This window comes from Argopecten irradians, chromosome 3 (genome assembly GCF_041381155.1).
Source record: "Argopecten irradians isolate NY chromosome 3, Ai_NY, whole genome shotgun sequence".
Taxonomy (NCBI): domain Eukaryota; kingdom Metazoa; phylum Mollusca; class Bivalvia; order Pectinida; family Pectinidae; genus Argopecten; species Argopecten irradians.
In genome coordinates this window covers 12,363,678-12,390,836 of record NC_091136.1, presented here as the reverse complement: position 1 = coordinate 12,390,836, position 27,159 = coordinate 12,363,678, and the positions used below count along the sequence as shown (strand labels likewise).

Below are 27,159 nucleotides of genomic sequence, written 5' to 3'. Positions count from 1 at the left end.
TGTTCTTTTTCCATGTACCCTGGCGTTCCTTATTGCAGATATTTAAGAAACCTTCCGTTTACAAAATTTAACGTCAGTAAAATATAACTCATTAAGTCAAATTTATACATAATATGATTTATTGATAAACCATTTTTTATTTTACTTATGATTTGATAGTTTGTACGTACCAAGATATAGGACCCATGCAAAATGCTTTATTTTCATAATGGCTTATCTGGAATCGTTAATATCGAGTTCAAAATCTATCATGGAATAAAACCACATATCTTATGAATCTACTGATATTTTCAAACACCATTCTTATGTTATAAGTATATGACGTATGACGTTATATTCGCACACATGACGTCACATTCAATATCTACCCGTAATGCAAGGGCAGATAACCCTGCAATGTGCAAATGTAGAATCATTTTTCATATCGATAGCTATATGAATATCTGATTACTTGTACGAACAGGTAGTTCTGCTGGTGGCCAGACCGTAACTATTAATGGTGATGGGTTTGATGACTCGGTAACTGTACAGTTTGGTGATGTACAAGCCACTATCGCTGAATCTACAGAACAAAGTATAATACTACAGACTCCACCTCAACCAGGTAAAGTTTATAAGCTTAATCTACAATATAATGGGCAAATATGTTTCTTTCAATTATAAATAACACATATCGTGAGCAAGATTACAATGCATAATAAACACACATCGCTGATAACAGTATTTGAGAAAAAGTGTTTAACTCATAACAGAAGAGGAGATACCAGCCAGACCGGGATTCGAACTCGGGACATTTGAATACTAGCTACACGTTTACTGACTGAGCTACCTGGTCACCGATGATGTGTAATGTTTCCCTAAAATATGCTTAACAAAAAGAATATATCGGTCAAAAATGATGCAGTGAATGTAGACACAGTATTGTCGTTCTGCCCTTTCTTTCAACAAGCCTTATTAGTGGAATGTGAAATCAGTATGATTGTATTTTACCGGTTCAATAATGACGCCACTACCTTAGAAAGGCGGATTTTATTTACAAATGGATGCAGACGTTCTTAACCGATTACATTCGCGAGCGATAAAGTAGGGTGTTTCGCGAAAGATAAGAAATAGAGAACATTTATCACGTAATATCATGCAAAGGTGATACATTACCATATGACGCGAAATCATGAAAATATATCTGCGTGGAAAAGTTATCAGGTATTGAAAGATTGTTGTAAAATCTGTTGGTATGTGATAAGGCTGAGTCATTTTACCAGATACAGTCATTAATGAACGGGCTTTCTTTTATGCAATGTATTATTACATAGCTGGTTGACTATATAACTGCGATATATTTGCGATGTGTCCCGTTGTAAATGTGAGAATCTTGTACTTTCTATAGTACTATATCACTGATGCATGCCGTTTAAAATTCCACTTCCTGACATTATGATGTATCTCGGTCAAATGACAGCAATCATAGTCATGGTCACGTCAGCAAGTGCTGAACTCAAGGTCAAAGTGGATGTCAAGGGAGACAATAGAATAAGATGGTCATTAATGAAAAAATATAAAACATCTCAGATCAAGTATTACCTTTTATGGTGTAATGGGGCAGTAGGTACAGCTCTTACGCTCTACATGCAATAATCGTCGTGAAATAAGCTCTTTTTTAGTTGAAACTGGTAAATAAGGGCTTCGAGAGATGCCGAATGCAGTGATGCGGCGGTAGGGCATTGTGTGGAATTTCTGTAGAGTTTAAACAAATATTGTTGTTATCAAAATTTAACAACAAGGATTAGGCACAAGTTTTCACAACTTAGACAGCTTTTTCCTCACAAATAATTATTTACATAAATATGCAATATATACAATATAATATAGTATCATAAATATCTTCATATATAAACATTGAGACATGGATGGGGAGACAAAATGGATAATGTTTTGCCACATTTGTAATAAAGACAGATAAAGACAGAGAGGGGAGGGATCATGAGAGAGGGAGTTGAACTTCTGTATTACAATTACATTTATTTTGTATTATTATTGCAGATACAGCTACTGCTAACTATGATGTGGTCGTGGCATCAGGATCACAAAGTGTTACACTGACGTACACATATGATTCTTCTAAAACACCGACGGTGACGTCAGTCAGCCCGAAGTATGGTGGAACTTCCGGCGGAACTCTGATAACGATTGCCGGAAGCGGATTCGGGTAGAGATTTTTTTATCAATTGATTTTACTTGTATACCTATCGTACTTATAGCGAATATTGAATGCTGTGTGGATATTAAATGCAACTCTGGGGACAGAAAACATTATAAGCATATATAAAGTTATTGTGCATATGTCTGGGATATAGGTCCATCAACAACCTGAGCACGACAAACGTTATTTGATAATTGTAAAAAAAATATTTTGAAACATTGTGACATTTAAGTTTGGTGATATTAAAGGAAAAGAAAAATTTATTAATAAGTAATATTTGTTAAAAAATATGTTTATGAAAGCACATATAAAGATTTGTATCACTGGCGGGGGGGGGGGGGGGGGGGGGGGGCATATTGCCGTACGTGGCGCCTACCTGCTACCTGCTACGAATGTTTTTCAATAACTTAAGCAGGGCTTACTATAAGATTAAATGGTGTTTATATCTTTTTTATTTGTAAACAACAGAATATCTATATATATATCGAATGTAATGTGATATTTTATATTTTCAAACAGAACTGTCCAAACAGATATCGATGTTTCTATTGGAGGCGTGCAGTGTCTTGTCCAATCAGCAACTGATACAGAAGTCACGTGTATGACCGGACAACGGGAACGTTCGATTAGTACAAATCTTGAACTGAGAAGATTTACGTGGGGAAGTGCAGTTTCGGTAAGTTTAATGACATTCACATTTCAAGCAAAGGGGCGAATTAATTTAGTTGGGTTTTAAACGGTTATGCAACAAATATGTGTATCTAAATTCCTCGTGAAAAAATAGACTAAAAAGTACAATAGACATATAACAAAAAGTTCTAATTGATAATTATACAGTAAACTGCTGGTTTATACATAATATGAACTAGCTACCTATCATCTAGACAAGACATTAATGGTTTATCTTCAACCGAAAGAGTACAGTAATATTGCGTCTCTTTTCATCTCTGCTTAGCTCTGTTTTAGCGATGATAGCTTTAAGGCCACCTACAAACCTGGCACGTCCTTTCTTGACCCTGGCTGTTATAAGGACGTTAAAACTAATAAACCCTTTAATAGCTTCAACATAAATAACCATGTATTCATACGCATAGTCTGAGAGAAGATAATATGAGAAATATGAATGGTCCCCGTAATGTTACGAGCCCATATAAAATACGTTGTTTTATATCCGGGTTATGGGGTTGGTATAAACTAATCAGAGACATCGCTATAAACATCAAGAGGTATATCAATAGCACATATTTGTACATAAATCACATAGTCATATCTGGTCTCTTTCGAAGTTGAACCTGATACATTATTTTTCAATATATACTTTCAATAAATAGTAGATGTAAAAACAGTATAAATACATATTACAACTAAAATGACACCATGTAGAGAGAGACGGAACCAGCAGACTACTACCGGTTTAGATTATATACTCTACTCTGAATACCCGGTAATGTTTGAGGAGATTGGGATTTTTAAAAATTATCAAATCAATTCTGTTTTAGACAAATGCTCAATGGAAGTACTATGATATGTGGAGTGCTGACCACTCATGGTCCAATGGTGATGGAACTGGTGGTAAACCTGTAGCGAGCGACTTTGTCGTTATTCCCGAGGGTAAAACACTGCTCCTGGACGAAGATACACCTGTTCTGAAAATGCTCCTTATCGATGGTAATGATTTCATAATGTAAAACTAACCAGTTTTGCGATCTCAACATTTGTCTTGTTGCCTGTAAATGCGAATATAAAATTAATCGATTTCTAAATATAAAACATTTTATGATTTACCTATTTCTTAATGCGAATTGTATAATAAACAAATTATCAAAATTAAATGATGGGCGTTTAAACTAAATATTAAAAACATCTTTCTCAAAATGTGCTATGTCTTCATTGTTGTATTCATGTTCAATTAAAATACATGGGTGCATGATGAAACGAATCTATGACATAGGACATATACTGCTTTCCTATAGGTGTCAAATGAGACTTGATGTTTGGCCTGCAGTAGGCATAGATGATAAAGATAAATATATAGACTGAAAACAATTTGGAATATGTCTGAACTGAGTTGAGTTAAAGAGATGTGCTATCAAGCCTGCGATATGATATGAATCATTGTTTAAAAGGTATTTAAATTAATAATACTGGTTTCAATTTGTCGTGCATTGTGAACTATTGATGTATGCCGTAACCCATTGTGTAAATGTATTATGCTGCAATTTATCGTTCTACTGATGTTGCATTGCAATAGATGTTATAAGTTAATATATCATGCTGCTGATGTTATGCTGTAATCTATAGTCCTACTGATGTTATACTGAATCTGTATCTTAATTATACTTTTCCAGGAGGACAATTAATCTTTGATGAAAGGGACGTAACTTTAAACGCTGAATACATTCTGATAACAAACAATGGATCCTTGATTGTATGTATCTTTTAATTCATATTTATTTATTGTCACACTTGTGTTTTGTTTTAAGCAATCCGTAGTTGAGTTATATTCAGCCTACAGAATTATTGTGAGGAAAATTACAAAGTCATTCATTAGTTAAAGACTCTCCACCGCTGACAAATAGTATTTTTTCTCAATAAAAGAAAACAGGAAAAACTGATTAAGTGCTTTCTTCATTTACAAAAGTTACTTTATTTACACCATTACCACCATTGAAAAGCTTGAGCTTCTAACTTTACTTCAAGATAAAATATTATAGATGCAATTAAATGCATCCCGAAAAAAATCGTTGCAGTATGTTCTATATAGAATGAAGAACTGATTGCACATGTACCAAAAGCAAAATAGATTATTTTATATCATTTTTTGTGTTGATTGGACATATTGATTAAACACCAATTATCGTTCAAATGATGAGTATCGTTTATGCGTTGTCGGCGTTGGATCATCTTTAAAGATTCAGTTATTGTTATGTTAAAACGAAGTAATAAAGTCAAAACTTACTTAACTTACTGAATAGCAACGTCAAGGAATATGATGAATTTGGTAAAATATTTAAGTAACAGCGTAATGATAGAGATGGTGTAGATGTTTTCATTAGTCTGTGCAATTTTAGATGAAATGTTGATGTCGTTTAAATGCAGTGAAACCTCGTCAACCAGATTTAAACAAACTCGTATATATTTTGTATTGTATAATCATATTTTCCTACCCATTGTTGAGTTATGATATAATTTGAGTTTTTTTGGTATGGGTCCTTATAATAATAATACAAAATATATTTTGACCATTGGATATACATGATAACTGTCTTAGGTAACTCGGATTGAAAAAGATTTCACTTTATTTATTAACAATTAATATCAATTTACACATGTCTAAAAATCAAACTTCGATGTTTTGAATGCTATGATAAAATGAAAGCTGGTTTCAGATAAAGGTTATCTCAGGTATCCTTCTTGTCATACAGATGTCCTTTCAATCTTGTGTAAAATTGAAATTGTCGGTAGAAAAAAATAATTGTTAAGAATAGTTTCTGACTTTATCCATTTTGTGTCTATTTTGAAAATATTACGTTTTGCAGTGAGTCGAAAATTACCTAAAAGTAGTTGCAAATTCAGTAACATTAACATATCGGCTTTCCAACAATGGTATAAACTATATCTTTTTTTTCAAAAATGTCTATTGGAAATATAGGCATAGGGATATTATGTGTTTCACATCATAGACGATTCTTAGATTATAACTTTTTTTCCCGAATTTCTTTGATATGATCGATTTCCACTAAGTGGCAAGTATCACCTACAACAATAAGTATATTATAAGGCGATCGTGTCATTCTACGAACATATATTTACACTCACTTGTAACTTCTACTATATAAACTAACCAAGGCAAAGTGACGTCTATGGTGGCTTAACTGACACCCAAAAGGTGACCACTTTGACGTCACTAATGTTGAGATGGTTACGTCAACTGATCACCGTGAAAATGGCTGTTGCATCTTGTGGATTAAATCGTCGGTGATAAACAGTTTTCCTGGTCTAACTTAAACAATGTTAATGCAAAGACACCAAAATGGGTTAATAATGTAAATATGTGTATTAAAATATCGTCCTATGGCATATATGGTCTATATAAATGCCAAAGCTTTTGCAGACAATCATCTCATAATGCGCTAGCACGCATTATGAAGATTGCCTGCAGAGCTCTGGCATCTATATAGACCATGTATGCCACAGGAAGACAATTTAATGCTTAAATGTTCATGTACTGTTATCTTGGGTCTTTAGTTTACTTGTTTATTTGTATATATCTAATATACATAACGTTATTAAATCATATGTATAGGTTGGCACTGAAGACGAACCATTCCAGCACAAAGCGACAATCATTCTCCATGGCCATACATTATCCACTAAGCTACCAATCTATGGATCTAAAGCCCTTATCACGCGAAATGGAACATTGGAAATACACGGTAATTTGAATTGACGTCTCCGGTCCCTTTCTTATGGGATTCACTCCTTGTGTTTCTATCAAGGCAATGTCTGAAATGTAAAGCTCTAAGGCAAGCTATGGTATTGCTTAAAATGGAAACTATAGCAGTAGGCATTAGAAGTGTAAAGGCCCATGCAATCGCTTAGAACCAGTATTTTTATGTTTAAAGTGTTGATATTGGAAATGGCCATACTTTAAAAGTATAAAAGGAATCCCTGTTCCTCATAAGACAGTGTGCGCGTTTCTTTGCTGGTTTGCTCTTTTCCATCGCCGCGTTGATAGTATTCCCTTTGAGGAATGCACATGTAAAAACAACATCAGTGATAATTTAATATATGGTATAGATTATGCTGCTCTCAGTGATAAGCATATTATCTTGATTACATAAATGAATTATTTCTGATATAAATGTAATGGACAGACTCCAGTATAACGGCTAGCCAACTTTTGGTGAAAAGCATTAAATATTTATTTTATGAAATCTACAGTGCAAAAGTATCGATTGATTTCAAATAAAAATACTCAAAAACCTTTCATTTTAGAATGGTATCAATTTAAGAATGGGTTAAAAAAAACTATATTCCGTTTAGTTAGTATCAAATCTCCTCTACCAAATCCAGCTATCCGAATATATGTTCAAGGTAACTAGTCCAAACATAAAATAACAAAAACTGTACAGTCTGCATAAAACCATTTGAAAAAGTAACGAGTGGATTATTCAATAGAAAGTCCCATCCGGAATGTTTTATTCTTGAGAATACACGAAGAATATGCATAGAACGGTAAAGAATTTCAATGATGATAAACGCATGTCATCAAATAATTGGATATTCGGATTAATTATCATTCTAATTATTGCAGGTAAGCCAATACCGAGGACATGGACTCGCCTTGGCAGCACTGCCAATATAGGAGATACACAAGTGATATTGCAAGAAAGCATATATGCGAAAGTAGGGGATCAAATTGTTATCGCAACAACGGGAGATCGTCACTCTCAAAAGGAAACGGAAGTCAGGTAGTCATCCACAATATTAATATACTGTACATATATATATATATCTAAGAGTAAACATTTTGCACAGATAAACACTGTGTTACGTTTTAAAACATTAGGGATTTGCGACAAGCGATGTTATTTAAGCATTGGTTGTCATATTTTTGACATGCATTGGTGTGTAACATGCATTTGGTGTTCTAGCATATCCACAAGCACCATGATAGATATGCTAGAACACCAGATGTGTGTTACACACCAATGCATGTCAAAATTACGACAACCAATGCTTATATCTACATTTAAAGTAGTCATTATCATTTTAAAAAAGAAAATAAATATAAAATAAAGCATGAAAATAAAAACGTATTCGTCTGTGTGCAGAGAAATATAATTTGATGGAACCGCTTTAGATCTTTCGGGAAATACTAGGTGGCACTCTTCCGGTCTGGTATCCTGAACAACCGACTGAATAATAGCAGTACATGAAATAGTCCTATAAATAGACCAAATATAGATAAAGATAAAGATAAATTACAACACTTCAATCTTTTTCAAGTTTTTTAATTATAACATAATTCATATTGATCAAATTTAAGGATATTTTAGCATATTTTTTTCCAGTGAATTATCACATTGACTAAAACCCAGAGTTTTCATGATATCTTGAACTCTAATTGTGGTATTCGTACGCAAGAGCCTAACTGCCAATGTTAATATTAGAAAATAACATACATTCGGGTTGGCAGCAACAGATAGGTACCGTGCAGTGGCAATGTAAAGATACAGTATATATGATTGTGAATGTTAAAACGTATACGTTCATATAAACATTACCAAACATTAGTGCTGAAGACAGACAAAGTCCAACCTATTCTTCATTGAAGGGTTACATGTCAGAAATAGGAAAATCAAAACTGGGTATTTCACTCATTTTAACCCTGGTTTTCAAATTGATATTGCTATTAAAAATAAACAAAGGGGTAAGGGTAAACAACACATTAAATTGGCATAAGCAGATTTATGCATACATACAAATTGAACATTTTCAGTGCTCATTCCTCTCGTGTGACGTCATAAATAAAGTTATGTTTCTTGGAAGTTCGCGGAATTTCACTATGTAAAACATAGAAATATTCCTAAATCTAAAGGTTCATAATTAAAATTATAGATTTCAATGAATAAATTTCAAATGACAAATTATCATTTTAGGCCCGAGGATCATGACACACTCTTAGACTTAAGTTTTTGCTTAGCCAATCAAGAATGATAATTTTTTGTAATGTCATCTGTGATTGGTTAATTTTAAACTTAAGACTTAAAGATTTAGACTTCAGCGTTTTTCAAAGCGTTTTTCATGATCTTTGGGGTCAGGTATTTCATTTGTTAATGTGTTATGTAATTACTGTTTGATCATAGGGTCGTTACAGCAGTATCAGCTGACGGACGTACGCTGACCTTTAGTCAACCACTGGAATATAAACATCTGGGTATTAGCATACCGGTGGGTAGTAAACAGTTAGAGGCTAGAGCAGAAGTTGGGTTGCTCACTAGGAACGTTGTCATTAGGGGCAATGAAGATGTGACATGGGAAGAAGAAATCGAAGAATGTCCTGATGGTTTTGACACAGGTATGATTTATTTGTCATAATTCATAGTAAAACATATTCATAATAAGATAAATGAAGACAAACTGGGCACCAGACCCTAATGAATTGATTTGTTATCATTATACTACATTTTCTCCTCTAAGTTCGAATCTTGGAATAAGGCATGCCTCAGAGGCAAGAAATATTAGAGAAAATATTTTTTTCCGAGACTGTATGATGTAGTGTCAGTTACATACTAGACTTTGAATAGCAGAAGGACTGAAACTCACCAATGTTATTATAATAATTATTATAATGTAATAACTTTTGTTGTTAACTTCACAGGAACTATTATAGCAGAATTTCTATGCTGGGTTTATTATGTGATATTTAATGAAAATATGGCTAGGGTCTGCTCTGGTGAGGTTTCAGTTTCGCTAAAATATGCTTTAATATTGATTTTTTTCATAAAACAATTGTTCATTGTAATGTTAACATTAAGTATTTAACTATGCAAGGGAGGAAACTGAGGCGGGAACCAGTCTACTATGCAGTTGTAACGTTTTGGTTTTTTATTATCATATTTATTGTAGCTAAGTAATTAGAATTATAAGCGAGAAGTGCTAGAATTTTGTAATGAGACAAAGATTAAGCACACTATTTTAATACCGGTTATAGAAAAGTTGTCTGTGAAGTGTTGAACTGTAAAAGTTCAAAAAAATGTTACGCATGGGATTAATGCTGCCCATCATTCAGAGCTAATGTTGCAAAGGATACAATGCTGTACGATGTTATAAAGTGTTGCAATTCGAAACCGCCATGGATTTTGATGACGTCACAATGACGTCACAGTGTTTATAGATCCCGCGTTGTATTTGCACCGGTTCACACGATGTTTTACACATGTTTTCGATGATTTAGATGTCAGAATATAACTTTATCTAGTTTTACTTTCGCTCTCATCATAGTTTATTTTGCTATGGTGCATTGTACAACACAGGAGAGTTCTAAAACTGTGGACAGCATTAACTCACTCCCCATAAAGAGGGTCGGCGCACCCTTTCCCAGATATAAGAGATCAAATCAATAACATATATATGTAAAAGTGTCTTTAAAATTGAACATTTTTTTTTCTTTATCTTGTGGTTATAGCCATAGTTCAGTAACCTGCTGTACATTTTCTTTATTAACTACAAAACTACTGCGAATTGAAACTGCTTCCACATGCAGACACCTAATATTTATCACAACGAGCAATACCATACACCATGTTTGATTTGCAATACTGTATACGGGAAAAGGATGCGCCGAGAGAATTTTTCGAAGGGTGTTAATGTAGCACATATATGACGTCACGTGACTACCCAAAGAAGCGATAACCGCATTTTACATTGGCACGCTATTCCAGACCTTCCGGGTATTTGGAAAATAAATTGTTTGCATTAAATATCTCATTCATTGAGATGAATACATTTTTGGAATTTTATTTTTGGTGTACAGCATTTACTACCCTGTGTAGTCATGAGAATTTTTTCTATGATGCGTTGAGTATGTAAAAAACAATTATAGTGATATCATATACATGTACTACTCTTCAGAGCAAAAAAAAATGGATTGACTGTGTTATATTATTATTTTCTTAAAGAAAAAAAAATGGTATTATGAATTATGTGAATATGCATTCTTATCAGACAACCAATTTGGTAAATATTGCTTTAGTTTGTCGTATGTATGATCAAAACAGCGAAATACTTCAAATCAAATCACAATTTGTGTCAAAATAGTATCCAAAATAGCTCAAAATCAAGCATATTATTTGTATTCCATTTTCAACTTTGATATGAACTTCCATAATTCTCTTTTATAAAAATATAGTCAGCTGATTAGCTCCTGAAATTACATTTTTCTAAACATTAGATTGCAAAGATAATTAAACATCGATAAAAAATAGGAATATTTCTAAATATTCCGAACCATTGACTATCAAATACCCATTATCATTAAGTTTGTGACTTGTTATTGACTCTTTTTTCAGATTCAGTCGCCTTTGTGGTTTTATATCATTAAATATTTCATATATTTATTACTCAAATATTAAATATCACTTTGACTTTTATAGGTGAATTCACTACTCAGACCTGCTTCCAAGGCCGATTCGGAGCGGAGACGGGCAGTAGTCAACATGGCGGCCATGTAATAGGACACACATCAGACGCGTCAATGAGACTCGAAAATGTAGAACTCGATTTTATGGGACAAGCGTTTCAGCTTGGGCGATATCCTATTCATTTTCACCTAATGGGAGACAAGAAAGGGTGCTATGTACGAGGCGCCTCCATTCACAATACCTTTAATCGTGCTATAAACATTCATGGAACACACAATCTACTTATCGAAAACAATGTAGCGTACAACATAATGGGTGGAGCATTTTTCCTAGAGGATGGCGTTGAGACGGGAAATGTTTATCGGTATAATCTTCTCCTGTTTGTAAGTATTTGTTATATTAATTATCATTATATATGACAGCGTTGTAAAACAAATTGCTTTCTATAACGGATTTTTTTTCACGGAGCCCGTTAGAATATCGTTGTTTGGTTTTAATTGCTGCCCAGGTAGTATGCTCCATTGCTTCATTGTTTATTCATGGTTTACTAATCTTAGTCCAAGATATTAAAGATGCTCCCTCTACCGCTGACAGAGCATAAACGAAACTCATCATTTGAACAATAATTGGCATTAAATCGTTTATATAAATGTCTGATTAACACAAACTATACACTAAGGTAATTCATTTTGCTTTAAGTGCATGCACAATCAGTACTTCATTTCATATAGAATTTACCGCCACAGATTTTTTTCGGGATGCAATTAATTATTTTTTGGTATTTTTATCTTGAATTAAAAGCTTATACTTTTCTATGGTGGTAATTTTAAAGTAAGCAGTTTTTTGTAAATGAAGAAAAATACCTATTCGTCTACCCTTGTTTTGGATAGAGAAAAAATACTATTTGTCAGCGGTGGAACATCTTTAACTTACATTTTTTTTTATTTTAATGGGTTATTATTAGTCCCCAGCCGGTGAAACCGGAGGGAACTATATAGTGTTTGTTCCCGTCTGTCTGTCTGTCTGTCTGTCTGTCTGTCGAGAACTTGAGAACGGATTGGTGGCTTTTGATCAAACTTCACACAAGTGTAGGATGTAAAAAAATTACAGCTTAGGATTGAATTTGGGGTCAAAGGGTCAACTACAAAGTCGCTGTTACTAAAATTAGATTGTTACCAAAATTTAAGTTTTCGGACAATAACTTGAGAACACGCCAACAGAATTTGTTCAAGTTTCATAAATAGGAGGTGAGATAGCTTGGGATTGGCTTTGGGGTCGAAAGGTCAGCTATAAAGGTCACTGTTATTAAAAATGGATTGTTTCACAAAATATTAGTTTGCGGGTGATAACCCGAGAACACATCAACGGGATTTGTTCAAACTTCAAACAATAGTAACATAAGAGTTACCATAGGTTGGGATTGAATTTGGGTTCAGAAGGCCAATTACAAAGGTCGATGCTACTAAAAATATATTCTTTCACATAATATTAGTTTCCAGACGATAACTTGAGAAAACATCAATGGATTTTGATCAAATTTCACACAATGAGAGCATATGAATAAATACAGCTTGGGGATTGAGTTTGGGGTCAGAAGGGCAATCGCAAAGATCAATGTTAATAAAAATAGGTTACTTCACAAATTTTAGTTTCCGGACGATAACTTGAGAACACATCAACGGAATTTGTTCAAACTTCATATAATGATAGCATAACTAAGAAATAATAAGAAATTGCTAAGTTTAGAAAATGTAATCGTAACACTTACTGTAAGCTTGTTTTAAGGATTAACATACACAAAAGGTTGTATTCTCTGATGGGTTTTGTAGTTTAACGTCTTTAATTACAAAAAGTAATATTATATGATATCATCAAAATTCTTTAAAAAGTTCAGATTGATAGATTCGTTGATTATCATATACAGTTTATATGCTTGTAGAATTGCATACAGCAAGTACAAAATCACACAGCATCACGCAATTGTTAGCATCCCATACTAATTTGAACATCTTTAAAACAGTAAAACTAGGTATTCATATTTACATGCATACTGACACGTACCTGCTAATAAAGACATATAAAATCATTTTTTGTTTGTTAAAAATCAAATCATATTTCATAGATATATACACGTATATAAATTTCATCGCTTTGATTTTTCTCGTCATTGCTAATTCATGGCCATATCAGGATGTACCTTGAAAAGGATAACGTACAACGTAGGGAAATATTTTGTCAATTTGCATCGCCATTTTAAAATCAATGGTTATAAAAAGTAAATTGGACAGTCTCTACATTGAATTTACATTGGAAATTATCATCGATGAGTCGAACCAAAAATGTATCTGTACGGGAATTTAAATAAAGTAAATTGGACAAGTATGAAAATATACAAAAAGTAAATTTAGACACTAAGGTGTACAGTACATACGTATGTACACGCTTGTATGCCAAGCTATGTCTTATATATATATACATATATATCATTGTGGCCCTAATTTTAATACCAAAGGTGTTTTTACAGATTCAATATATCTTTCTGTAAGTGTTTATCGGGTATACAGTTCAGTTGTGTAAACAAACATTGACCAGTTATGCACGTTAAATAAAATCAACAATGACCAGCCATGCACGTTAAATCTGGTTGCCAGTGAGACATTGTTCCGTATAATTACTACATTATGAAACATATGGAATACACAACTCTACGGCTTAGTCTATAATTCGTACTAAATGGGTCGCATTTATATGTTATTATTGCATAGAGGCCGGCGTATTTAAATTATAATTTATAATGACTTTTTCGTTTCTCATAAATCCCAAGAAAAGCATACAGTAACCTCAACAAAAGTTGCAAGCTTTCCGAAAATAAATCACCATCTTATCTGGTATTTGATTTTGTTACCTGTATTTAGAATTTATTTATAAATACACTATTAAATGATAATCAAGCAAAGCTAACTTTAAGAAACAGTAACTATGAAGAAAGCAAAAAGAAAACAGACAACATTAATTAAACCACAAGTATGTGTACGGTACATAACTTTGAGTAGGAAATATCATCGACGGGACGCTCGTCGGCTCTGACCATAAAAGTAGGTCAATGTCATTTATTCGAACAACCCGGATAGCCTTTCATCCCAGCATACTACAGATCCAAAATCAGACCTCTAGGCCTCATTTAATTATTTAAGCCTATTTGGCCCAACCGACTTAAAATGAAGGCCATGGTAATTTATCTGACAATATGAGTTGCCTTCATTCCAGCATACTACGTACCCATTACAAGGTTTGTAGGTCTCCATATTGCTGACAAAAGCCTTTTAAATAACTTTTCATTTTTGTTTAAAGATATAACCTTGAATTGAATGAAGGTCAAGATCATTCATTTGAACAAACATGGTAGTATTTTATTCAGGAATTTTACATGTCTAAGCCTCTTAGTGTGACCCTGTGGCCTTAAATGAAAGCCAGGACCATTCATTTAACCAAAAGTGGTGGAAGCCCGTTATCCCAGCGAGTAACAGGTCCAATATGAGTACTCTCAACCAGTCGGTTATTGAAAGAAGTCTTATGTTCAATTCATGTTGTGCGTCGCATTGTATATATTTGAACTAGTTCTCACTTAGTAAATTGCATTTTACCCTACTTTTCCGCCATCATATTTTATGTTTCCATTGACTTGCTACAGGTCAAAGCCAGTTCAAGTCTACTAAACGACGATGTCACGCCAGCCGCGTTTTGGGCGACCAACCCAAACAACACTTATGAACATAATGCTGTTGCTGGGGGAACACATTTTGGCTGGTGGTATCGTCTTTTAGAACATCCTGAAGGCCCATCTGCATCTGCGAACATCAACCCAAGAAAAATACAGTATGGAACACACTATAACAACACAGCTCACTCCTTAGGTTGGTTTGGAATTTGGATTTTTGAGGTATCTGATCCACGCAACGGAACTGGTGATCCGCAGCCAGCACAGTTCAACAGTTTTAATGTATTTAATGCTGAAAAAGGCATAGAATTTGTCAATACGGGTGCATTTGATGTCAATGACCTTTTGAGTGTTGGCAATGAACTTGCAGGATGGGAGGCAAAATTATTGCTTGACGACACAAATGATGTGAAATACTTACAACGTGTGCGAAATTCCGTAATAGCTGCGAATGTTCCCGAGATCCCAAGGCAAATTCCAGGGAAAGGAATAGTAAGTGGAGTTGTTCTTCCTTTCAAGGGGAACACCGTTATTGAAAACGTAGAATTTCATAATTTTGATGAAGAACAAGAGGCAGCGATATCCTTTACAAGTGTTCAAGGAACATGCATCGACAAGTGCGGGGGATTCAACTATAACTTTTCCGGCATAGGCAAACACAATTCAAATCGAATGGTTAGTTTCAGATGGATACATGAAGGAGCAATCCGTGATTTGGATGGTTCGCTATCAGGAACAGCTGGAAACGTTATTACTACGACAAACGGTATTCTTCCTGACAGGTGAGCATTTTACCTAAGTATATCAAAGTAACACATCTAGGTAAATCAATCCGTCATTAGTGAAATATCTTTGCTTTGTATCAGGAAAGTCATTTTATTCAAAACTAAAATATATTCATGCCGAATGGTTCGGTTATCTTAGCAAGACATAATGGTTTTCTGAAGTGTTTTCGTGGTTTCAAGCATGTTTTAAATGCAGGTTATTTTGTCACCAAAATTGTTAAATATTATTTTCTTTATGTACGAATAAGACATAAATGATCTATCAATGAATATCTAATCATTCTACTATATCTTTAAAGGTATTAAAACTTCTTTATCCTGCAACTGTACCACATACTGACCGATAATTACTGCCGGATAAACTTGCTGTATCCGTCAATACGATCACGCGAATTTGTTCCATATCTGACGGAACTTTTTCTAACTTGACAAAGAACTTGAACCTTCCGGTGAATTAAACGTCATTCCGTTCTGCTAAAACATGACGTCACATTCAGCGGAATGACGTTATTTTTACGATATCGAAAATCTCGTATGGCGGTGTCGTCTTCTTAGCTCATGGCAAAGGTATGCATTGTAAAGTAATTCTTTAAAGGGTTTTTATTGTTTTTGAGTATTTTCATTTTGTTTCAGTGATATATCACACTGAGTATAATTATGGATTCTGCTTATTTATTTCCCACGGCAGTAAAAAGGAGTACACTCTCATTTGCTCAAGTGAACTAATCTTTACCTCCGCATCAAAGAAGCGTCTCGTTCCGAGCGAAACCAAGTAAAATCTGTCAATTTGCTTTCGTTTTGAATGTCATAATGGTGGCAGGATAAACAGAATACACGGTTAGTATCTTACAATACAAGATTTATTTTGGTGCTCGACACGGAAAGCCGAGATGACTCGGCAAAGCCTCGTCATCTTGGCTTTCCCAAGTCTCGCACCAAAATAAACCTTGTATTGTAAGATACTAACCATGTATTCTCTATATATCATATGTTTATCATCGCGGCACGGCCGCCCTTCTTTAAGAACATGACAACAACAGTTGAGGATATATCTTTATCGCATTTACATTTATTAGACTCATACGGTCAACATATAAATGCTAACACTAACTTTAAGAAGTGGTTACAAATTTCCTAATGCCACTTATGGTATATAACGATTGCATGCCTATTCCGACGTAAGATTTTACTGGCGAGATGTTCGCCATTATCGATCATTTTAAATATTTGCGCTGCTTAGAAGGGAAGAACAGTCTTACTTGGAGTTTATTTTCTTCTACCGACGGGTTGAGAGCTTCCCCCATACAGATCGTCATATATACAAATAAGTAACAAATTAGTAATATATTGGAGACGGTCAATTCATTTATTATTATGTTACATGTATTGAATAAAAATGTATTTCAGATTTCAGTTAATATGAAAAATGAATATTCTGTTACAGCTGTACAGTTGCACCTGCTGAGTTCAATGCTGGCCTAGTTGAATCAAGAATTTGTCCACAAAGCGTCGAATTCGGTCACATGTCGTTCAACCACTTACAGCCTGACATTCTTTTTGCAACCAATGCAGTTTTTAATATTAGAAATGAACCCACAAGAAGTGAAATTGCTCCTTACGCATTCAAAAGGGTCATATCGCCAGAAGGCATTGTGGGTATGCTTAAGTTACATGAGGAATATTCCTTGTCATTTGAAGGAGCGGCACATCTAACAAATATCAGCTATGATGCCAGTTTCTTCTCTATAACGGTAAGAATACCAGAATGAAAATTATTTAAATTTCGAAAAGATGTCTCGTGAAATATCATATATGACATCACGTGACAGAATACTGGATTCTGATTGGCTACACACATGGGTACTATTTGCAATAGTGCACGGGTAAGCGGGCACTATTGAAGTGGCGCGAAATTGAACGTGAATGTATTGTGACGTCACCATTACATGACGTCATTATAACGTTGCGCTTAGACCAAGACGTCTAGATGGCGGACAGGCTGTTGTGAGCGGGGATGGAAGCAAATGTTGCTTTTCTACAGAAGACAGTTCATTAATATTCTATATTGATCTACTTTTAATTTTCATGAAGCTGAATCCCGTTTTTATAGAATCCCATATTTCTGCGAAACCAGTATTCTGTCACGTGATGTACAAATGCCTCATAGTATTGTCTCATGATGGGATAGTGCCCTCGCCTTTGGCTCGGGCACTTTTCCATCCCTCGACAATACTATGAGGCAATAGTGTCCTCTCAACCAGGCCATAATAGATAAATAGGGATTTTTTTCAACTAATAAGGTTAAGGAGGGGTACTAGAAATAGAGGTTCCCCAACAAGTGACTGTTGTTACGAGTTTTGAAAATTAACTAACAAGAGTTTAGATAAACAAGAAAAACAACAGTCACGGGTTTGGGAACTTATTTATCCCATAACCGTAACTCCATATTTATACCATGGAGACTATTTTCTCATTTCAATGTGTTATGATATCTTTCCACCATAAAATATAGTGCCTAAATAGAGAGCTAATATTTTATTGTTTGATATTATGAATAAGCAGCTACCTGTTATACAGTAAATGTAATTATATTTAAAAGGAAATGCACTATGAAAAGAAGCCCAAATTGGAAAGCCAATCGGAATCAAGATATGGTATAGTTGACCAATCAGAGGCGCCGTAGGTGTTTACACACTGGGATGTGTAAACATAAATGATAACCAACTGCTATGGAATTTATGCTTTTTTCATTATGAAAAATACTTAGTTATGGGATAAACGTCTGTCTATTAGGATTTGGTTTCCAGCTGATAAGCAAATTGATGGATTTTGATCAAACTTCAAACAATGGTAGCATATGAGAAAATACACATTGGGATTGAATGTGGGTCAAAAATCAACTTCAAAGACCACTGTTACTAAAATAGATTGTTTCACAAATTCTAGTTTCCGGATGATGAGAACACATCAACATAATTTGTTCAAACTGCATACACTGGTAACATGACTAAGCAATAAAAATAAATTGCCATATATTGGAAAATGTAATTGACGGCAGAGGACGTGTGTTGCTTCCAACACTTACCGTAAGCTTGTTTCCCAACGATTATGATAATTTATCCTGTGAATCTTTGATGTACGTTGATGAAATGTAGTACACACGTTCTTATTCTGAAGACACATTATCATGCCGCTCCTCGTGACTGCAACAGCAAAAGACATGCTATCGAAAATGTGGTGGCAAACGTTGTATTACTGTTTCGTCCTGTCGAGACTTGTCCAATACAAGGACGATACTGAGCTCGTGATATCTGCTTTCTTACCGTTTATCACAATGATAATGTAGATCTACCAATAAATGTATTTATTAAGCTCTCCGTAATTGTCACTGCCTAGGACCAATGGACACTTACATGCATAGTTTTTTTCACACTCATTCGGATTCCGATGCTTCGTCGCACATTTTACACCATGGACACAGGCCTTTATGAAGGAATAAATGTTTCTGATACCGCGTTACTGGAAACCACCTTTCTCTCGCTGTTATTAAATTTCGCGATTTTTATTTCCAAATAAGTTTACGAACATTAAAACTGGCAGATTAAGAAATTGAAAAAAGAGAAAATTCTTCTAAATAAAATATGACGTAGATGGAAGTTCGCGGAGACAAATTTTCGCGATTTTTCTCGGATCGCGAAGATATCTGCAAAAATAAATTGCACGTGATTGAAAGTTGGTGTGGTTTGCAGTATCTTAAAACGCACGATTTTTATGTATTGTTGTTTGTAATTTTTGAAAATTGATATGGTAGTTTTTGTTTCTGATCGTTATATGTTGATTCTATTTATTACAGAATAACGCATGGGTTATCATTTGCCACCGCCTTACAACCAAGCCCGACATGTTCTACTACTACGATGGCATGGGGATGGATGATGCCTGGAATATGAGTACTGGCGAACTAAACCCTAATGTCAACGTTGATGGAGACTGGCATTTTGATGAATCAAGCAATGAATTTTGCTATCTGGGTACGGTTTAAAGTCATTTTTAAGCTATCAACATTGACGGAATGCTAAATACGTTTCCTATCAATTTAAGTCATACATTTTTTTGAGTATCGAAAACCGTCTACATAATCAAAATCATTCCCTGACATTTCCACGTCTGGATTCTGCGTTTTGCGGACCATCCGCTTTAAAATTACATGGGCCCATTTGTAATCCTCTCGTGATTCTTATAGCCATTTATGACGCCACTTTGATGATCGTTTCAGTCCGTAAAAATAATTCCTTTCAAATGTTATGAAACGTATTTATAAGTGATACATTCTTTTAATAACATGTAATGACATAATGTTCACAATGAACTGTCTTTATAATTTAAAACTGACTGACAACTATATGTTAAATAGTTTTAAATGTGTTAAATGGTAATGTATACTATCTTTATTGTGTCAAACACCACGTTCATTGTTGTGAAACGTGTTTTGACGTTTAATTAGTGTTTTTGCTTGGCTTGTAATAATTAAATTTGTAAGACGCTAATTAAATTTGTAAGAGGCTGATTAAATTTGTAAGACGTCTCTAAACTTTTAAAAACGATATGAACACTTATTAAGTTAGACAGTGCATTCTGGGTTAAAATAGTGAATCACACGTTTCGCGTGATTTAGCTGCATGGTACTTAATCATACCAAGCTTTGATGTAGTATTTTATTTCAAGGTATCGTATAGTAACAGTCATGTTATGATATATGCTGATTTCAACGTTTACAAAGATATTTTACTGTTGTAATAGTGAGCGGCAAGAAGAATTACAGCAGACCTGTTACGACGAAAGGAAATACAGTCAAAACTAAAATCAATGCATTTAAATGTGAACTCGTGGGATGTAAACCAACAGATCCTAATACGACTCCTCGCAAGTGTTCATCAGAAAACGCTATTCTGTACTCCAATATCGATTGGGGAAGCATAGACAAAGAGAATTGCTTAACTTGGGATTCAGATACATCGACATGTAAACAACCAGGGCCAGACGATAGCTGGATTATACCGGAAGGTATGTTCATTTGGGCATTGATGTCAGGATTGCCACTTGTGTTATAGAGGTGTGCAAAGTTCAGTTATCTTAATCCGACGAATTAAAAAATAGTTCTAATATATGCTTGTAATTAATGTAAAACCTTCTTTGTTATACTTTTTAATTAACGAAATTGTCGAATTTTCAAGGGATTAGTTTTCCAAATCAATAAACAAAGCAAATGTATATCGTTTCTAACGTTGGGGTTGTGCGCCATTCTCTGATAGTTTTATAGAGATATTAAAAAGAAATTGGTCTATCAGAAAGTCATATTTAATATGAGATAAAGAATAATAATATATCATGAAAATAATTATATTTATCATGTATATAACAAGCTAAGCGATATTTGCAATTATTTCGCTCAAAGCAAATCGTTTCTTTGATGATCAAGAAAAGATGCATTCACTAAACCGAATGATTGTGTAATCCTTTTTAATACCGTGGGAAAAAGCCTATGTAAGCGCCGTCATTCCGGTGATTGTGACGTCACAGTTTGGCGGGAATAGCTGACGTTTCATTCACTCCTACTAAAAGTGACGTCACTGGAATGTTCGGGATCAAATCATCGAATTTAGAAATTGAGTCAAACGAAAGAAATTAAACATTTATTTACTGACATCGTAATATTTTCCTATCACAACTGTTACAGAAAATTCTTATTATCTGGTATCGAGTGGTATGCCTGACTAATGTCGATATTAGTGCTGAAAATGCATTGTTTCTTGATATTGTTCTGCTTCTTTTGTTGACTTTAAATTCGTAAAATGAGCTTAACCCTCGAAGGGCGTCAGAACGTTTGTTTTCAACGGGAATAAACACCGTAGTGATAAAGACCTTCCAAGTGAATATTTGCCTCTAGGAAACAGTGACACAAAAAGTTGATTTTCTCGTAAAGGAAGTAAATTAAAATACATTAATTTTGCTGGAACACCACAAAAGTCATTCTGATTTCAGAACAGTTGGAATTATGAAATACCTCTAACAGTATTTTTATTTTTATTATTATTATATATTATGCAAGTTAATTATATAATTTTGCGACATTATTGTGTTCTGATTGCTAATTCTTTTTACATATCTTTGTATTATCAAATCTTTTCTAAGAATTATCAAATCTCCCTCAAGGATGAATCAAGATTGATTTGCAATGTGTAAAGTTCTGTTAAACTATGCATATTGCCAAATTCAGGAAGAGCTTTCGTTTAAATGTCGGATTCAAAGAGTAAAATTAACTTTTATTAACTCAATTGTGTCAAATGACTATACAATTATGTACATGTATGTCTTTAGAGTCGTATAAATGTCTGTAGCAAAATTTGATCAAGCAATATGTTATATTTACAAGGTACAATACGATAATTAGCACTAAATAATAAAATATGTTAAAGCTAAATGTTTTTGGGAAAACATTTTACTTTACATATGTAACTTTAAGTACGACAAGATAAGCTACGCTACTGTGACGTCATCATTTAGCAAGATGTGAAGGAGGGCAGCAGGTTTGCTGCAATCAATGTGCCTCTGCCAATATTTCTGTGTACATTTTTTTAAAACTTTCAAATTAGTAAGTAAAGTGTATTATATGGTGTTCTTTCGATTTCATTTATATTATCAGCATTCATGTTTCAAAATAATTCAACATGACTACTCAATATTAAGGATAGGGACTATTCAATATCATGAAGTGGAGATACATGTATGTACATGTAGTCGAATGGTTTATATTATATAAATATCATATGATAAAATAGATAAAATAGATACCAACATGTTTTCATGTGGATAGTGTGATTTATCAACTCTTGAAGGTGATATAACCCTTGACCTTCGTCCTTGGGTAATACCACTTCTTCGAGTTGATAAACTTCCTTATCAATCTGAAAACAGGTCTGTATTTGTATATTACAATGCTGAGATGAACTGCCACATGTTTGGAACGCATGTATTTGTTTTGCAGATAAATGGATAGTATTAAATGAAAGTCCGCCGCCACTCGACCAAGTAATCATATATGGTACTCTAGAAGTTCAAGAAAATGCCGAAAACATCAGACTCGCAGCGAATTATATTTACAATTTCATGGGACAGTTAATAGTAGGTTGTGGAGAAGACAGTCGATTTACAGGGACGTTTACGCTTACCCTAAGGGGAAACCACTCTACACCCGAATTTCAAAATCCTGCAGGACAAAGAACACCTAACATCGGGGCTAAAGCCCTAGGTATGTATACAAACCAATAAAAAGCCTGTTTACATTCAACATAGCTATTGTCGTGATAAACAGATGAGGTTCCCGAATTTTGATATATTGAATACCTTCGTAAAGCTAGATTGTTGATTTTTACAAAGGTATCAAGGCTTTGGGTCGCTTTTATTATGCATAAATAATTTGACATTTTAATAAAGTTTTCTTTGGATAACTTATATTACTGTATGTAAAGTTATACCAACCCGCTTTTTACAGGTGCACCCCTCCCTTGTTTCTTAAGATTTCCTAATTCCCATTCCTAGACACTCAAAACAAGAACAAAGAAACATAATTCCTGTCGAGTGCACTAAACAATTTCGAATCCTGGTCTTCAGCATGAAAATCCAAGGTTCTACCGTCTGCGTAATAGATACACACCGACTCGCTTCTGTTACAATATTGTCTCACCAAAGTCTCTTCTGTTCAAGAGATTACAAAATATTGAAAGACAAATCTACAAAACTAATAATCGCCCTACCGATTTGATTACAGCTGGAATAGGTGGTGTGATGATGCACGGTATTGAAATACCGAAACCCTGGACTACGCTTGCAGCTACCGCAGAGCCTGGTGCAACTTCTTTGACTTTGAGTGAGCATGTTTCGTGGGGCGTAGGGGGAGAAATTGTTATAACGCCAACTGGATACGACCCTGCAAAATATGAATACGGAGTGATTCAATCTATCAATCGTTACACTGACACGTCTGGAAATGAAAGAACAGAGTTAACTTTAGAGCAGCCGTTACAGTACCGCCACATCTGTAAGTATAAGTAAATAATATATATAGATATATCAGTTGTTATCTAAAAACAAATTACTCGTAAACAATTAATTACTAATATTATAATAAAGTAATTATACTCCCATCTTATTACTGGGTAGTTTTCATCTTGTAACCTCTACTTATACGTTTATCCTATTTTATTAAAAAATATAACCGGGATAATTTGATTCTTTTAAGATAAAGGATCAGAATTCCTGGAACTAAAACCACATCCATACACACATTTTACTACAGCTTTTAAGTGCAGCGGAATTTGATCCGTGCGAAAGCCTCATGAAACGAAATCTTCAAACAAAGTTGACTTCGTTTTATTGGTGTTTAGCGGTGTTATAATGTTATACTATTATTAGATTATAAATCAATCTTACTTTAATTTAATTTCCTTATAAATTGATGATATCATTGGATAATGTATAAATGACGTCTCAATCTGTAACTTCGCATTTGTTTGGTTTATAAATTAATGTTATCATTGCATTACGTATAAATGAACTCCCCATTTGTAATGTGGCATTTGATTGGCTGATTACATGTTATAGATATATTTTAGAAATAAATAGAGTCAAACAATATTAAATGATAGCGTTTAAGTGTAGAGGAAGCCTCGTTCAACATGAAAACTAAAGTCGTGCGGAAACAATGGTAACAGTGATTTATAGATATGTTAAAAAGTCTAATTATTTGGCGTCGCACATCATTTCAAATTTCACTGGAATAGATTCAGGATTCAAATGAAAAACGTTTTTTGTTATAATATTAGACACTTAAACAACATAAGAGTGTACTCTGATAATAAACTGCTTTTCGGGTTATTTGGAGAACTCTCCCAGTCTTTGTGATAAGAAAAATCTTTAAAAAAAACATATTCAAGTTTATCCTTAACTATTATTACCTAATCCTATTACATTACATCATACTCTTATCAACGTTTCAGACTATCACGAAGATTTGCCAAATGGTAAGGGATATACATTAGCTGCTGACGTTGGTTACCTGACTAGGAACATTAAAGTTGAAGGAGAGGCTTATGCAGGACAGGAGTCCGAAGAATTTGGAGGGCGAGTTTTAATTGGTGGAGGGCAAACGGCAAATGGTGACCTTTACAATGGTATGTTTTATTAATTGATTGAAAAATTGACAATATGGCATATTTATGACCTTTAATTTTGGCGACCCTGCTAAGTTATTTTTGTCCCTTACTAGAATTTGATAAACTGTGATCGTTGTTTGTTAGCCAGCACTTTATTCAAGGACTCAATGGCAAATTTCCCTATATGTACAAACAGCCTTTTATATTAAAAAAAAATCATCGCAATTCCGTCGTCTGAATGTTTAGTGCTGATTAAATTTTCAGAAGATCTATATTGACAAATAAGAAAATTACAGCTACCCTACTACTGCAATATATCCGATGTATACCCCTAAACAATATAGATTAATTTTTTTCAAACTCGCAGCTTTGAGAGTCAACCACTACGTAATTATCAAATCGACCCGTGAAAGACAGAATGTGGATCATTATTAGTAAACAAATAACTTTGCGTGTCTGAAAAATTTGAAGTCTAAATCAGGACGAATGAGGCCTTGTATTGGACAGGTTGAATGCTAGGGTGAAGAGCTACACAGTTTGTTCAAATGAATGACATTGTTTCTCATTCAAGGGCAAAGGGGTCCAACAGGTTCAGTTCTTTAAGTTGATCCCTAGTATTACAGTATAGTTGTTTATTTCCGCCAAATCCCTATGTGAATTTGCCATTCTCTTGATATGATATAATATGATATATAAAACCATGATTTATGAACAATTTTGTGAGGTTTTAAATATCTCAGCATAGATTAATCCGCGAACTTTGCGAAATTAAAACTCATACGAATATTAGCAAATACACCTTTAAGATTCAGATCACCGATAATTTTCCTGTGATATTCCTGGATGGACGACGTACGAGTTTGTACAAATTAATACAATCGACCATCATTCACAATTATAATTTTAAATATTTAAGCAATAACGTGTAGGCAATATTGTACAAGGATAACAATCTATTCCCATCTTCTTCAGTTGTAGTCATGATCATCAACGACAGAACATACATAAAAAAACTTAACTGGTGACTACTATTTCATCATGATCACGAGACAATCATATATTAAATCATGTTATAGTAGAAAGACTGATATTCCCGTTTCCATATTATTTGGAAAGGACGGCACCAAACGGGACTCATAGCAAATGTGTAAGTCTAAATGTCTTATCTTTTTATTGTAGTAGCTGGAATATGTTCGATCCAAATTACTATGCATTTATCAATAATTCAATGCAGGCAACAGTCACAAATCTAAAGTCATACCTGATAATACAGGTATATCTGTTCTTAAAATTCTAGTTTAAGTTAGTTAAGTGCGAAGCAGAAGGTATAACACTGTCATACTTATTCTGTATTTGAATATTACAGAGTTGTCTGCCCTTGCGGGTAGGTATTGATTGTGACGTCATGTGTTTGCGGGCGTGAAGTCATACTTTGTAGAGAGAAAAAGCACGACGTGGATTTCGCACATAAAATAATGACGGCACAATGGATACCTACTCAAATGGAGGTAACTCTTTTGTATGCAAATAAGGAATACAATTAAGTATATATCATTGTATTGCAGGATTCGGTATGTTTTCATTTGTACAATTTACACGCATGGGCCAGTTTGGTTACACCTCTCCATACGACCCAAGGGATGCTATAGCTTTTAAAGACACTGGAGACGCAAACATAGAAGGAAGATACAGCTATGTGCGTGGATGCAGTTTTAGAAATAGCTACAGCTCTACTATATCAGTGAGAGGTGCCGATAACTTACATCTCCAATGGAATGTTATAACTGAAAGTGTTGGGCCTGGTAAGTTTAAGACCATAGCATGCTTTTATGATGTTTATTTATTTCTTTACCTAAACTAAAAGTCAATAACCAAAGGTCAATTTATTTAAATTACTGAAAATAACAAATACATTTATATCGCTAAGTGCAAAATCAAAGTTTTGTTTGCGAATAATTGCACAACTGTATGGATTTTATTCTCGAAATTCGCAATTTATAACGTTTTATTATATGATAACAGTGGTTATGGAGATATAGTATATATAGTAATGTCTTATAGGAAAAAGGTATAATGTTTTTGCATTAATGTACTC

At 34.1% G+C, this 27,159-nt stretch overlaps 1 protein-coding gene across 1 annotated transcript in view; it reads left to right on the top strand.

Moving 5' to 3' along the window:
* The window catches only part of LOC138317562 (fibrocystin-L-like), a 74,624-nt gene that overhangs the window by 32,424 nt on the left and 15,041 nt on the right, over positions 1-27,159 (top strand). The window contains exons 36-52 of the mRNA XM_069259325.1: positions 464-604; positions 2,041-2,206; positions 2,720-2,876; positions 3,700-3,868; positions 4,549-4,628; positions 6,507-6,636; positions 7,518-7,674; positions 9,073-9,284; positions 11,362-11,732; positions 15,041-15,849; positions 17,297-17,603; positions 19,706-19,883; positions 20,653-20,916; positions 22,898-23,161; positions 23,681-23,950; positions 24,909-25,082; positions 26,630-26,866. Of these exons, the coding sequence (XP_069115426.1) occupies positions 464-604; positions 2,041-2,206; positions 2,720-2,876; positions 3,700-3,868; positions 4,549-4,628; positions 6,507-6,636; positions 7,518-7,674; positions 9,073-9,284; positions 11,362-11,732; positions 15,041-15,849; positions 17,297-17,603; positions 19,706-19,883; positions 20,653-20,916; positions 22,898-23,161; positions 23,681-23,950; positions 24,909-25,082; positions 26,630-26,866 (4,086 nt within the window). The remainder of the gene's footprint in view (positions 1-463; positions 605-2,040; positions 2,207-2,719; positions 2,877-3,699; positions 3,869-4,548; positions 4,629-6,506; positions 6,637-7,517; positions 7,675-9,072; positions 9,285-11,361; positions 11,733-15,040; positions 15,850-17,296; positions 17,604-19,705; positions 19,884-20,652; positions 20,917-22,897; positions 23,162-23,680; positions 23,951-24,908; positions 25,083-26,629; positions 26,867-27,159) is intronic.